This window comes from Eulemur rufifrons, chromosome 2 (genome assembly GCF_041146395.1).
Source record: "Eulemur rufifrons isolate Redbay chromosome 2, OSU_ERuf_1, whole genome shotgun sequence".
In the NCBI taxonomy this organism is placed as follows: domain Eukaryota; kingdom Metazoa; phylum Chordata; class Mammalia; order Primates; family Lemuridae; genus Eulemur; species Eulemur rufifrons.
Genome location: NC_090984.1, coordinates 92,800,031 through 92,814,683, shown reverse-complemented (window position 1 = coordinate 92,814,683; position 14,653 = coordinate 92,800,031). Strand labels below are relative to the sequence as shown.

Sequence of the window (14,653 nt, the reverse complement as noted above, 5' to 3'; positions counted from 1 at the left end):
ATGTTAGCTATTTTTATCATATTATCAATCCCTCAACTGTCTGCTACCCAGTCTCCGGATGGCTAACCCCATACTCTACCACTGTCCTCCTTAAACCTTGGTCTCTCTGGCTAGTGAGGGAACCTCATTCTCTTTTTCAGAGTCTGCTCTTTCAGAGGATGTTCTTTCTCCCAGGCACCCAGTGATGCCTTTTATTCTATACCTGCCTTCTCCCTAAAGCATCAGGGCTCTCTGCACAGCTAGGGTAGAGAAGGTAATGAAAACTAGAGCACTCCTGAATGTCCTTGCTGCTCATAGTAGGCCTCTTGGCCAGAATTCTCCATATTCTGCCTCATGTAGGATTTTCCCCCTGAGACCTAATTGTTCCATTCTGCCTTCTACTTCCTTTGGGAACCTATATTATTTAGGTGTGTCTGAATTTCGTTGAGATCAGGGTTTAAGTTCTTTCTCATGAGGCTCCTGGGCCCCATGTAAATCAGGGGATGTGGTTTAACATCTATTTTAAGGGTTCCTGAGCTACTGTGACTGGTAAGTCCCCCTAATATTTTATGGTAGTCAGAAAGCCTGTGTCTCCTGAGCACCAGAGGATCCCTAAGGAGCAGTGACAGCTCTAGCCCAGCCAAGACACCTTGTTTTGTTATTAACATTTATAGCTTAACATTTGAATAGTAGTTTCTCTTACAACATGATTTTCACATAAGTTATCTCATTTAACTCTGAGGCAGGGATCACTTATCTTGTTTCCATTTTTCCAATGAGGAAACAGGATTAGAAACATTGTGGTCACATACATAGGAAAGGACAGGCCTTCCTTTTGTTCATATGTCACTCATACCAAGCTCCCTTCTTACCAGATGAAAAAGGGTCATATTTTACAGTTCAGCAAAGTTTATATCAGTTGTCATAATGAGGGGGTTTTAATGTTAACTAGGTTTGAGGTAAAAATAACAGTATTTAGAAGTGTTGAATAATTTTATTTAACCTTAGGGCTCCTTGCGATTTTATAGATTTGTGTGGACTGTAGGCATTTTGTAAAAAATATATATATACATACACACACATATGTATTTATGTTGTGTTGTCCTTTTTCTCAGAGCCACAATGGACACTGCTAGCCATAGCCTTGTCCTTTTGCAGCAGCTGAACATGCAGCGAGAATTTGGTTTTCTGTGTGATTGCACAGTTGCTATTGGAGATGTTTACTTCAAAGCCCACAGAGCAGTGCTTGCTGCCTTTTCTAACTATTTCAAGATGATATTTATTCACCAAACAAGGTAAGGATGTGTTTTTGTAAATCAGAAGAATTTTTAATATTGTGATTTATATAAGCTTTATTATAATATTATTTTGGAGATTCTTTGTTATGGGGTCACCCTAAGGAAAAAAATTATAATAAATTTTTTTGTACATCAGTCATTAAACTCTGTATAGGATCCAAGGCGGATGATAAGAATGAAAACAATAATAGCTAAAATTTATTGAAGGCTTATCCCATACCCAAGCGTTAAAGCATTTACTCTATAATGTAAATTTGACTGCTGTCCCTATTTTAGAGAAAAGAAAAGGAAACTGAGATTAACTTGTAAGTAACTTGCCTATTCAGGGTTGTACAGATAACAAGTGGGACTCAAATGCAGATTTATCTGAAGCTAAAGGTCTGTGCTTTTAATTGCTAAGTTGTTGGTTTCTATTTCATTACACTTTCCTAGCAAGGTTTCAGTGTCATAGTTGTACCCACCACATATTCCATATTACAGTTCAGAAGTCATTTGTTTCAAATATTTTTTCAAAGAGTTCTTTTGCTTTTTCAAATTTGGGTTACCCCAAATAATAGGCATGTAAGGAAAGGGCAGGAAATGAGTATTCAGATTCTGAGCTCTTGGTGAAGAGTAGTTTTAGTCCATCCTAGGTTGAAAGTGACAGAACACTCAATGTTTTTCTTTTGTTTAGAAATGGGGTCTCACTCTGTCACCCAGGCTGGAGTGCAGTGACACAATCATAAGCTCACTGCAGCCTCAAACTCCTGGGCTCAAGCAACTCCCACCTCAGCCTCGCAAATAACTGGGATTACAGGTGCAAGCAACTATGCCTGGCTCACTGTATGTTTTTTTAAAGGACCTTACATGAAATATTAATACTTAGGAGTTCAGCCTCAATTATACATTTCAATATAATTGTTCATTCATTCAAATATTTATCTAATACTTATGTGTCAGGTACTGTGTTAGACCCCAGTAATAGGTAAGTTGTATTCTTTGGCCTCAAGAAATTCATAGTCTGATAGAGAGGTAATGTGTGTAAAGCAAATAATTGAGTGTAATGTACCTCTCTGTGCCTCGGTTTCCTTGTCTGTAAAATGCTACAACAGTATACTCACCCGTGGGTATTGAGAAGGTTAAATGGATGAATAATATTAAAGTGCTTAGAAAAGAGCTTTGCACTGTTAGTTGCTGTTATTAATAATGTGGTAAGTCTATCATAGAAGTGTGTACAAGTTAGAGTAGGGTTTCAGCAGCCGTATTTTGAGAGGATTGGAACAGGTTTTATAGAGGCCCTGGATTTTAAAGAATCAGAAGGAGTTTTTCAGGTGTTATAGAGGAATGTTAGAAGGTGCATTGTAGGTAGAGGGAAAATACGGCATGAAAACATATGTAGCTATGAACCACACAAGCACGTTCAGACAATAGAGTAGATCAGAATGATTGGAATGTATGACACAAAAGGGAAAGGAGGTTGGAGTGGGGGACAGGACAGGTGATGGGCAGCCTTTTCAGCCAGGCCACTGAGTTTCTTCTCTGACCTAAGTGTCAGTGTAGATTACTTTTCCTATATTAAAAATTGCTACCTTTGGATCAATCTCCTCTGAAAGCTGTGAGTTGGTTCAGTTCTCAAAGCACCTATTGTGTGCCAGGCACAATGCTAAATTAAACCAAGGGGATACAAAAGTGGCAGGCCTGCTATCTGTGTTGAGCAACTAAAGATCATATTAGCAGAACTCTGAACTGATATCCAAAAAAACCAAAAAACCCTTCTCCAGACCATGTAAATGGGTGGGGCAGAGCTAAGAGTGGAACCCAAGAGGGAGAGATAAATTCAGGACTAAAGAAATAGATTGCCATCCTACTGACACACCCAGTGCATTGTGATGCATTGACATAACCTTCTGCTTTACGGAAGGTAAGCCATTGACTGATTGATTGATTGCATTGTTCCGTGATATCCAATATTTCCTTCAGGTTGTCTCTATTCTAATTTTGCAAGGGGTTTTCTGATTTTTTCTTATGCAATTATTTCCATCTGTTAGCTGAATTCTAGATTCATATGTAAAAATTGAGTTTAGGATTATTTTAAAGCTTTTCAAAATTATACCTATTAATATATTCATTTTTGATTTAAAGACTAGATATGTAAATATATTTTGGAAGCAAAAATAAGGTTAGCATAATTTTTAAATATTACCAATTTTAATAGATTTTCTTTAAAATTTTTAAACATTTTTGTGGCAATATACATAAATATAAAATTTGCCATTTTTATCATTTTTGAATTATATAATATAGTGGCAGTAATCACATTCACAGTGTTGTGCAACCATTACCACTATCTATTTCCAAAACTTTTTATCACCCCAAACAGAAACTCTATATCCATTGAACAATAACTCTCCATCCCTTCACCCTCAGCTCCCAGAAACCTAATCTACTTTCTGTCTCTATGAATTTACCTATTCTAGATATTTTATGTGATATTTGTCCTTTTATGTCTGGCATATTTTACTTAGCATAATGTTTCAGAGTTTTCAGTTCATCCACGTTGTAGCGTGTATCAGAACTTCATTCCTTTTTCTGGCTGAATAATATCCCATCGTATGTATATGCCACATTTTGGTTGTTCATTCATCTTTTGATGGACATTTGGGTTGTTTCTACCTTTTGGCTACTATCAATAATGCTGCAGTGAATATTGGCATACAGGTATCTGAGTACCTGTTTTCAGTACTTTTGGTTATAATACTCAATAGACTGTTAAATTCCTTAAGAGCAGGGTACCTATTTTATTCATTATTTTTCTACCCCCTTGCACCTGGTATAGTGCACATCACTTAGGAGTCACTCGATTAGTGTTAATGTTAAACTAATCAGAATATTTGTCTGTGTTTCCTAACTTGAGACAGTAGATTGAATACATCAAGACTTATTGTTGGGCTGTAAAACTGGTGTAAAATGAAAGTTTGAAGGTTTAAGCTTTTGTGGTAATGTTTCATCAAGGCAGATTGCTAAGTTTGAACTTCTTGGGAAGAAATTGCGTTAGCCTAAGACTATGCTGTAAACTAAAAGGCCAACTAGGTTATGTTTCATTTTCTGTGGGTCTGTTTTTGTTTTTAACAGTGAATGCATAAAAATACAACCAACTGACATCCAACCTGACATATTCAGCTATTTGTTGCACATTATGTACACGGGGAAAGGGCCAAAACAGGTTGTGGATCATAGTCGTTTGGAGGAAGGGATTCGATTTCTTCACGCCGACTACCTTTCTCACATTGCAACTGAAATGAATCAAGTGTTCTCACCAGAGACTGTGCAGTCCTCAAATTTGTATGGCATTCAGATCTCAACGACCCAAAAACCAGTTGTCAAACAAGGGCTGGAGGTCAAAGAATCTGCTTCCAATAACAGTGGAAACAGAGCTGCTGTTCAGAGTGACCACCCTCAGTTGCAGCTCTCTCTTGCTATTGGACTGGATGATGGCACTGCAGAGCAGCAGAGGGCCCATCCTGCTACCCAGGCCTTGGAGGAGCCCCAGAAGCCCCCAGTGTCCATCAAGCAGGAGAGATGTGACCCGGAATCAGTGATCTCCCAGAGCCATCCCTCACCCCCATCAGAGGTAACAGGCCCCACTTTTACTGAAAACAGTATCAAAATGCACTTATGCCATTACTGTGGGGAGCGTTTTGATTCCCGTAGTAACCTAAGACAACATCTCCATACACATGTATCTGGATCCCTCCCATTCGGTGTCCCTGCTTCCATTCTGGAAAGTAATGACCTTGGTGAAGTACATCCACTTAATGAAAATAGTGAAGCTCTTGAATGCCACAGGCTCAGCTCCTTCATCGTCAAGGAGAACGATCAGCAGGACCACTCAAACCGGGGTACCACAGAGCCTTTGCAGATCAGTCAAGTATCTTTGATCTCCAAAGACACAGAGCCAGTAGCATTAAACTGTAATTTTTCCTTTTCAAGGAAAAGAAAAATCAGCTGTACCATCTGTGGTCATAAATTTCTTCGAAAGAGCCAATTGTTGGAACACATGTTTATACACAAAGGTAAATCTTACAGATATAATCGATGCCAAAGGTTTAGTAATGCATTGGGCCAGAGATTTCAGCCGTATTGTGACAACTGGTCTGACATCTCCTTGAAAAGTTCTCGCTTGTCGCAAGAACATTTAGATGTGCCTTGTGCCTTAGAGTCAGAGCTCACACAAGAAAATGTGGATGCTATCCTAGTTGAGTAGCAGTTTCTCCTTCAGAATTTTTATACCAATTCTGAAAAAGAAAATCCACATAGCATTTTTTATTCATAAAGTATTTTCCTCCTCAGGTTCCCCATTGATTCTTTTTCTTTGCAATTTTTCCATAGTTTAAAGGTTGTATGTGTTAGGTCTTTGTTTTTTGTTTTTTTTTTCAAATATGGAACATTTCACAAATTTGCATGTTATCCTTATGCAGGGCCCATGCTAATCTTCTCTGTATCGTTCCAATTATAGTATATGTGCTACCAAAGCAAGCATAGTATTAGGTCTTTTTATTATAAGACATATGAATTACATGGCTATTAAAATGTGAACTTTTCATAAATTAAATCACAGTTTAGAAATCAGAAATCAATATAGAAATATGGAAACTTTAGAGTGAATAGTTATTTATAGAATCTCTAAGTTTTTTCAGGTTGTAGAGTCAGTAAAATCAAATTAAAGTAAATGAAATCTGTTTTAAAGAATATTCTTTATTACAGGTGTGGTGGCTCATGCTTGTAATCCTAGCACTCTGGGAGGCTGAGGCAGGAGGATCGCTTGAGCTTAGGAGTTTGAGGCCAGCCTGAGCAAGAGCAAGACCCTGTCTGTCTCTGCTAAAAACAGAAAAATTAGCCGGGCGTGGTGGTGTGTGCCTGTAGTCCCAGCTACTCGGGTGGCTGAGGCAGGATTATCACTTGAACCCTGGAGTTTGAGGTTGCTGTGAGTTAGGCTGACACCACAGGACTCTAGCCCAGGCAACAGAGAAAGACTGTCTCAAAAAAAAAAAAAAAAAAAAGAATATTCTGAACTATCACTTTTGGCTTACATTTCACATGAATTAAGCCCCTATGAGGATTATTCAGAAATATTTTTTCATGTAGAAAAATAATAGTTATTTTAATGCAGAACTGTATGTTATAGTGTATAAAAAATTTGTTGTAAGACATAGTTATACCAAATCATGAGTAGTTTTACCTTTTACTCACTAGGTCTGCAATATCTTACATTGGCTTTTATTTATTTTTTAACATTGAGTATACCTCATTTTTAATTAAAAAAAAAATTGTAGGCTGGGCGAGGTGGCTCACGCCTGTAATCCTAGCTCTCTGGGAGGCCGAGGTGGGTGGATCACTCAAGGTCAGGAGTTCGAGACCAGCCTGAGCAAGAGCGAGACCCCGTCTCTACTAAAAAAGAAATAGAAAGAAATTATATGGACAACTAAAAATCTATATAGAAAAAATTAGCCGGGCATAGTGGCGCATGCCTGTAGTCCCAGCTACTCGGGAGGCTGAGGCAGGAGGATCGCTTAAGCCGAGGAGTCTGAGGTTGCTGTGAGCTAGGCTGACGCCACGGCACTCACTCTAGCCTGGGCAACAGAGTGAGACTCTGTCTCAAAAAAAAAAAAAAAAAAATTGTAGTTAAAAGACAGAAAAGGAGGTCCAAGAGATTAAAAAAAAAAAATCTTTAAGAGAGAAGCAGTAATATACATACAAATAGATAAGCACACAGAGACAGAAATTCAGCTAGAACTGCATTAACTAACATCCCAGGGTTGATACCTTAGTCCTGAGTGTTTTTCTAGAGACCTTAAGAGCAATTTGAGATTTTTATAATGAGAGGTTTACATGAGTTTAAAAAGGAAAATGATAAAATACAAATCATCTTTCTACCCTCAGTGCCAGAGGATTTTCTAGGCTTCCTGGGTTGGTATTAATTTTCTAAAAATCACTTGAAAAAGTAATTTTTAAGCCAGGTGTGGTGGTGCATGCCTATAGTCCCAGCTCCTTGGGAGGCTGAGGCAGGAAGATAGCTCGAACCAAGGAGCTTGAGGACAGCCTGGGCAACATAGCAAGAGCCCATCTCTTAAAAAAGAAAGAAAGAAAAGGTAATTCTTAGCACAGTTTTCACTTTTTTCTGTTCTATAAAACCAGCAAAGTGGATACATTCAGTATTCTATAACTATGTTTAAAATCTGTGATGATAGCTTTCCCTTTGTAAATAAACTTAACTCCTTTTTATAATGATGACACTAAAACACTAGAAAAATTAAAGTTTATGAAATAAATAGTAGATTCTCCTGCTCTATGTACCTAGGAAATAGCTGGTCAAACTTCACCACAAAGGATAGCTCTAAATTGTTTCTGAAATGTTTAAATTTCAAATACTAGATAATTAAGGATAACAAGAGAGGGGCCCCAAACAGCCCTGTTGTTAAATTCTAAACTTCACAGACGTTTGAATACTTCTAATAAATTTGGTTTGTGAGGCTTAGAATTTAACCGCATACAAAACTCTTGAGCTCCCTCCTGACTGAACACCTCTGAGGACATGTCCTGACACATTGAACAGCATCAGTGTTCAGTCAGGAGGGAGCTGAAAGAGTAATCCAGCCAATTCTAAGGCCACAAAGGTTTTCTCTGGGTAAACAGTGAATTTAGGTGAATTACAGTGGTAAGTTTTTCTTGAAGGCTAAATGAAGAAACTGGCATTTTCTAAGGCAGTTGAGTTTCTCCCTTAGACGAATAAAGCCTCTTGGGATCAAGGCTGATGTGTGTTGAGAGCAAAATCTAACTAGCTATTGATAGGATCAATTGTATATTGGGATTGTTTAAAACAAATGTGTTCTCTATGTGGTCAGTACTTTATCTAATCTTAAACATTTTTCTACCAATTCACTTAAACAGTTATTCAAACTCGTACTACCTTCAAAGATTTCATCTCATAGAAAGAACACAAAATATTAACATTGATTTTTTAAATGTATTTTAGCTTATTTAGGATAGATTACCTAGCCTTTTCAAGTCAAATTTTATTCTTTTTGAAATAGTTTTTCTGATATTTCTCCTTTATATTCTTCCCTATGAAGAATGCCCTGGCATTCTCCTCCCTAATGCCCAGGCATTAGTCCTTGACACAGAAAGTCCTGTGTAGCTAAAGGGTGGGAGTAGAGGTGTATGGGGGTGGTGTGGTAAGCAGCACTTTGGGGCAGAGTCTGGAGAAATGGCAAATTTGCTTGCCTGTGGCTGATTGGCCATGATAGACAATGATTTACAGCAGAAATATATCTACATTTGTTGAGTGTTAAGGAAATAGTAGTTAACTTTATTCATATTGTTCCTTTTAATATTAGAAATTCAAAGCAAATGCTCTTACCTTAGTCCTCATAACATTCTGTTTTAGGAAGTGGAAAAATGTTAGCTTCATTTTATAGAAAAAAAAGCCCCAAAGGCTGAATTCCAGAGAGGCAGTGAATGGTGTAGGACCCCAGTTTTGTTTTGTTTTTTTCCCCCATTCATTCTGCAGGCATTTTTTAAAGTAACTGTCATATGCCTAATACTGTACCTTCAGTGTTATTTCTTTAAAAACATGATTCCTTACTGAGAAATCTACTTTGTATTTAAAAAGTTTCCCCAGCTAAAACCTTTAGTTTTGACTACATCATCTGCAAAATGGAGCTATACTTTTAGCCAGCCACCTCATGATATAGTGTGGTTTGTATAATGATTGCCAAGCTTAAAACTGGAAATGCCATATGCACTTTTGCCGGTGTATCAGGCAAATACTAAACAGACATTTTCCCCTTGGATCAGCTTAAAATTTTCCCTTCTTTCCAGATCCCACATAGACTTGTATTCTGGAGAAAAATAGAGACTGTTTCAGTATTTGTCCTTATTTAGCATATCATCATAATCCAGTATCTAGTAAGTACAGTCTGCCCTATAAGAAAACTAAAATTTCTTGATTTATAACTCTTGAGATTGTTACTTCTTGCTCTTGACTTTCTGATTTCTTGTCTGTAAAGTAGGTATAAGCAATACCTACCTCACAGGGGTGTTGTGAGGACTTGTATTAAAATATTAAGTTCTCTCAGTATTATTGATAAAAGCCAAACATATGAATTACATTTATTCTGTAGCTAAACCTATTAACTTCAGTATTCCAACCTGTAAATTCTAGAACATCTCAGAAGCAGTCTTGTACTATTTAATATTCAAGTAATTGACAAAACTCTTATTATTTTTTACAACTACTCTAGAAAAAGCAGGGTTACTAGAATTCGTATTCTACCATAGTTTAATCATGACTATTTCTCTTTAACCTGCAGCAAGGAGGACATTAGTTCTTTGGAATTTTGGGGAATAAAACCTTGCCAATTTCAGCTTTATTGAAAGTTTCCCCAAATATATTGTTTACATGTAGGAAAACAATAAAATACCATCTTTATTTCTTTGATGTAGGTGATCTAAATAGTAGATGGGGACAGGAAATGGAGTGAGGATAATATAGCAATTCATTAATGTTATTTTAAGATAGTATTGGATTAGCTGGGTGTATTGGCTCACACCTGTAGTCCTAGCTATTTGGGAGGCTAAGGCAGGAGGATTGCTTGAGCCCAGGAGTTCAAGGTTATTGTGAGATATAATCATGCCACTGCACTCCAGCCTGGGTGACAGAGTAAGACCTTGTCTCTAAAAAAATAAAACAGTATTGGAAAAGTCTTCACTAAAAACCGAAGAAAGGGCCGGGCGCGGTGGCTCACGCCTGTAATCCTAGCACTCTGGGAGGCCGAGGTGGGCGGATCCTTTGAGCTCAGGAGTTCGAGACCAGCCTGAGCAAGAGCGAGACCCCACCTCTACTAAAAATAGAAAGAAATTATATGGACAGCTAAAAATATATATAGAAAAAATTAGCCGGGCATGGTGGCGCATGCCTGTAGTCCCAGCTACTCGGGAGGCTGAGACAGGAGGATCGCTTGAGCTCAGGAGTTTGAGGTTGCTGTGAGCTAGGCTGACGCCACGGCACTCACTCTAGCCTGGGCAACAGAGTGAGACTCTGTCTCAAAAAAAAAAAAAAATAAAAAAAAAAAATAAAAACCGAAGAAAATACATACTAATCATGGAAAAAGATAACAGTCTGGAAAGTATAGTCCATTAAAGTTTATTTGTACAGGCAAATGTAACTTGGATCCTTGATGATAAGTAATCAATTTGTTATAGTAATTGATATAAAAATAGGCCATGTGAAGAGTTTTCATAATGTAACTTGTGTTTTTGTATGTTTTGAACTAAATGCAGGTCTGTGGCACTTTACTATAATGAATTTTTAAATTCTTAAGAGTGAAATCTGTAAATGATTATTCTCTGCTGTATGTCTGTGTTTGTATGGTTGGACTTTTTGAAAACTGTTGAGGCTACACAATCCCAAGCCTGGATGTCTTAAACACAAGAAATCATAAACTCTGATTTTTGTCTTCAAGATCTGGAAGAATCCATGGTACTTCAGTATGTATCTGTGCTACACTTGATAACTTAGTAAATATTAATCCAGTGCAATTGATATTAACTGTTATCAACTCCTCTATTTTATGCCACATAATCATTTAGTCAGAAGAGATCAAATATAAACTTAAAATACTTTAAAAAGAACTTGGATTATAAAAACTTGGACAATAAAAAGGCCCACTAAAAATTTTTCAAAACACCTGTAACAGGCCGGGCGCGGTGGCTCACGCCTGTAATCCTAGCACTCTGGGAGGCCGAGGTGGGCGGATTGTTTGAGCTCAGGAGTTCGAGACCAGCCTGAGCAAGAGCGAGACCCCACCTCTACTAAAAATAGAAAGAAATTATATGGACAGCTAAAAAAATATATATAGAAAAAATTAGCCGGGCATGGTGGCGCATGCCTGTAGTCCCAGCTACTCGGGAGGCTGAGACAGGAGGATCGCTTGAGCTCAGGAGTTTGAGGTTGCTGTGAGCTAGGCTGACGCCACGGCACTCACTCTAGCCTGGGCAACAGAGTGAGACTCTGTCTCAAAAAAAAAAAAAAAAAAAAAAAAAAACACCTGTAACATATAGCAAATACAGGAGACTAAAATCAATAATACATTGTATGGTTAAACTCTTCTGCCTAATGTACTGTGAATTTGCTTTAGAAACATTCTTTTAAAAAGTTTTGTATCCTCTAGTTGAAATGAAAACAATGGATTTCATGTATTTTACTAAGACAAATAAATTAATGTGACTTAATCACAAACAAAACCTTTTATTAGCTCAGCTTATAGGATGTGCTCTTATTTTACAGCAGTGTCTGCCAAATGCTGGCTTCCTAGTGTTGAGGTAAGTAGTCTCTGTGCTGGGCAACATTTTGGAAGTGTAATGCAAAAATACATCGGTGGGCCCGATTCTTACCAGCCATAATCTGTGTTAATAGAAAATTGGTGTCCTTTCATATCTACTACTATAGACTTAAAAAAAGAACAAACAAAAGAAAGAAAAGTAGTGTCCTAATCAAGTGCTTTCCAACTACCATCTCTGGGAAGAAAAGTAGTATCTAGTCATTTCCTGGGATTTTCTTGTTCTTGCTTTGCTTCTTTCTTCCCTGCTTACACTCTATTGGATCTCCTCCTGCCCCAGTAACATGATTTACAACAGTAGTTTTCAACCAAGGTGTGTTAGGATTCTCCAAAGAAAAAGAACCAACATGTAGAACCAAAGGGAGTGGGAAGATATTGATTTATTATAAGGAATTGGCTCATGCAATTACAGAGGCTGAGATGTCCCAAGATCTGTAGTTGCCAATCTGGAAAGCCAGGGGAACCAATGATATTGTTCTAGTCTGAGTCCAAAGGCCCGAGAACCAGGAGAACCGATGGCATAAGTTCCAGTCCAAAAGCTGACAGGCTTGAGACTCAAGAAGAGCCAGTGTTTCTGTTTGAGTCTAAAGGCAGGGAAAGACCTATATCCTAGCTCAAGCAGTCAGGCGGGAGAAGGTCCCCTTTTTGTTCTGTTGTGGCCTTCAGCTGATTGTATGAGGGCCACCCACATCAGTGAGGGCAATCTCCTTTACTCAGTATACTGAATCAAATGTTAGTCTCATGCAAAAACACCCTCACAAACACACCCAGCATAATGTTTGAGTAAATTTCTAAAGCATATGTTGTGATGGTTGTCAGGAATTAAAGGATACAAAGAAATGTAATTTTGGGATTTCTCCCAGAAATTTTTGGAGTTAATATTGTTATCGTGGAGTATGAGATATGTTCAGAATTAAATTCTATTTTTATTAACCTTTATACCAGCTTTTAAAAGATAAAAAATGTGATTATTAAAAATCAGAGATGGGCCGGGCGCGGTGGCTCACGCCTGTAATCCTAGCACTCTGGGAGGCCGAGGTGGGCGGATCGTTTGAGCTCAGGAGTTCGAGACCAGCCTGAGCAAGAGCGAGACCCCATCTCTACTAAAAAAAAAATAGAAAGAAATTATATGGACAGCTAAAAAAAATATATATAGAAAAAAAATTAGCCGGGCATGGTGGTGCATGCCTGTAGTCCCAGCTACTCGGGAGGCTGAGGCAGTAGGATCGCTTAAGCCCAGGAATTTGAGGTTGCTGTGAGCTAAACTGACGCCACGGCACTCACTCTAGCCCGGGCAACAGAGCGAGACTCTGTCTCAAAAAAAAAAAAAAAAATCAGAGATGGATCAATTAGCAAGACAGTTTTAATTCTATTCAAATAATGTTTGAAGTAAATAATTGTGTCTCTAAAGAGGCCTTCATGAAATTAAAATGTGATTGTAGGTTATAATTTGTGTGATTTTTTTTTTTTTTTTTGAGACAGAGTCTTACTCTGTCACCCAGGCTAGAGTGCAGTGGCATCGTCGTAGCTCACTGCAATCTCCAACTCCTGGGCTCAAGTGATCCTCCTGCCTCAGTCTCCCGAGTAGCTGGGACTAAAGGCCTGAGCCACCATGCCCTGCTAATTTTTAGTACAGACACGGTCTCACTGATGCTCAGGCTGCTCTCAAATTCCTGAGCTCAAGTGATCCTCCTGCCTTAGCCTCCCAGAATGCTACGATTATAGGCATGTAATCCACCTCTCCAGGCCTGTGTAAATTTTTAATCTGGCCAAAAGGTGGCAGCAATGTATTTTTTTTTTTTTGGTGTTTTTTTTTTTTTTTTTTGGAGCCAGAGGTGTCATCATAGCTCACTGCAACTTCAAACTCCTGAGCTCAAACGATCTTCCTGCTTCAGCCTCCCAGAGTACTAGAATTACAAGCTTGAGCCACCTCACCCGACCCCAATGTACCTCTTAAAAATGTATTGTACATTATGCTCAAATTCAGCATTACTATTTACTTAATTTACTATTTAGTGCTTAGCTATTTTTGGATCATAATTTATAGAGCCAAGACTAATGACAATTTTCTTTAAATTTCATAATACAAGGTACTACAATATCTTGACATCCTTTTTGATCAAGATGCCTCTAATTTACATGTAAATAGATCACTTTTTAAAATGTCCCATTTATTGTGATCGTTGTATTGAGTTTGGGGGGTTTTTTGTTTTTTTTGAGACAGGGTCTCACTCTGTCACCTGGGCTAGAGTGCAGTGATGTCACCATAGCTCACTGCAACCTCAAACACCTGGGCCCAAGTGATCCTCCTGCCTCAGCCTCCCTAGTAACTGGGACTATAGGAATGCGCCACCGTGCCTAGATAATTTTTGCTTTTTGTAGGAACGGGTTCTCACTATGTTGCTCAGGCTGATCTCCAACAAGCGTCTGACCTCAGGTGATTCTCCCGCCTCAGCCTCCCAGTGCTAGGATTACAGGTGTGGGTCACTGTCCTCAGCCCTATATTGAACATTTCTGAAGATTTTTTCAAGTCATTAACAGTAAGGCCTTGGAATTTTAGTCCAGTCACATTGGCTCTTCTAATCAGGCATCAAACTCAGTTTTTGGTGTTCTGCCTGGTCAATAGATCAATAATTGAAGGACATTAAGTAAATTCTGCCTTGCTTATTTCTTGCCTCTTGTTTCTTTTCTTGACATCCACGACCTGTGAAGTAGACTGGTGTATTATTTACTGAAATTGACTTTCCTTTCCAACTATGGTTGGTTCAACAACTGACTTTCTACAGTGGTTTTTTCTTTCTTTCTTCTCTCACTTTCCAATCAGTTCCATTCTGAGTAAGCTAAGACCTTTCTCTTTAGTAGAGTTTTCTTCAACTCTTCTTGCCGGCCAATATTGAGTGAATACAGTCTGTCTCTCCCCTCATCATTTCTGCTTGCAAAATTATTATTATTGTAGGACTTTGTACCAAATCATCAATTGCTTCTCAGTTTATTTTACAG

General features: G+C 38.2%; 1 protein-coding gene and 1 non-coding gene across 2 annotated transcripts; one reads left to right on the top strand and one right to left on the bottom strand.

The window, feature by feature from the left end:
* The first annotated feature begins 1,096 nt into the window (after positions 1-1,096).
* ZBTB25 (zinc finger and BTB domain containing 25) lies at positions 1,097-5,520 on the top strand. Its single transcript, XM_069487583.1, has 2 exons — positions 1,097-1,274; positions 4,389-5,520. The coding sequence occupies exons 1-2, from the start codon at positions 1,102-1,104 to the stop codon at positions 5,518-5,520; spliced, it is 1,305 nt and encodes a 434-aa protein (XP_069343684.1). The 5' UTR covers positions 1,097-1,101.
* A 169-nt stretch (positions 5,521-5,689) lies between these two features.
* Positions 5,690-5,792, bottom strand: LOC138381026 (U6 spliceosomal RNA). Its single transcript, XR_011232980.1, has one exon. It is a non-coding gene; the product is annotated as a U6 spliceosomal RNA (small nuclear RNA).
* Positions 5,793-14,653: the final 8,861 nt, after the last annotated feature.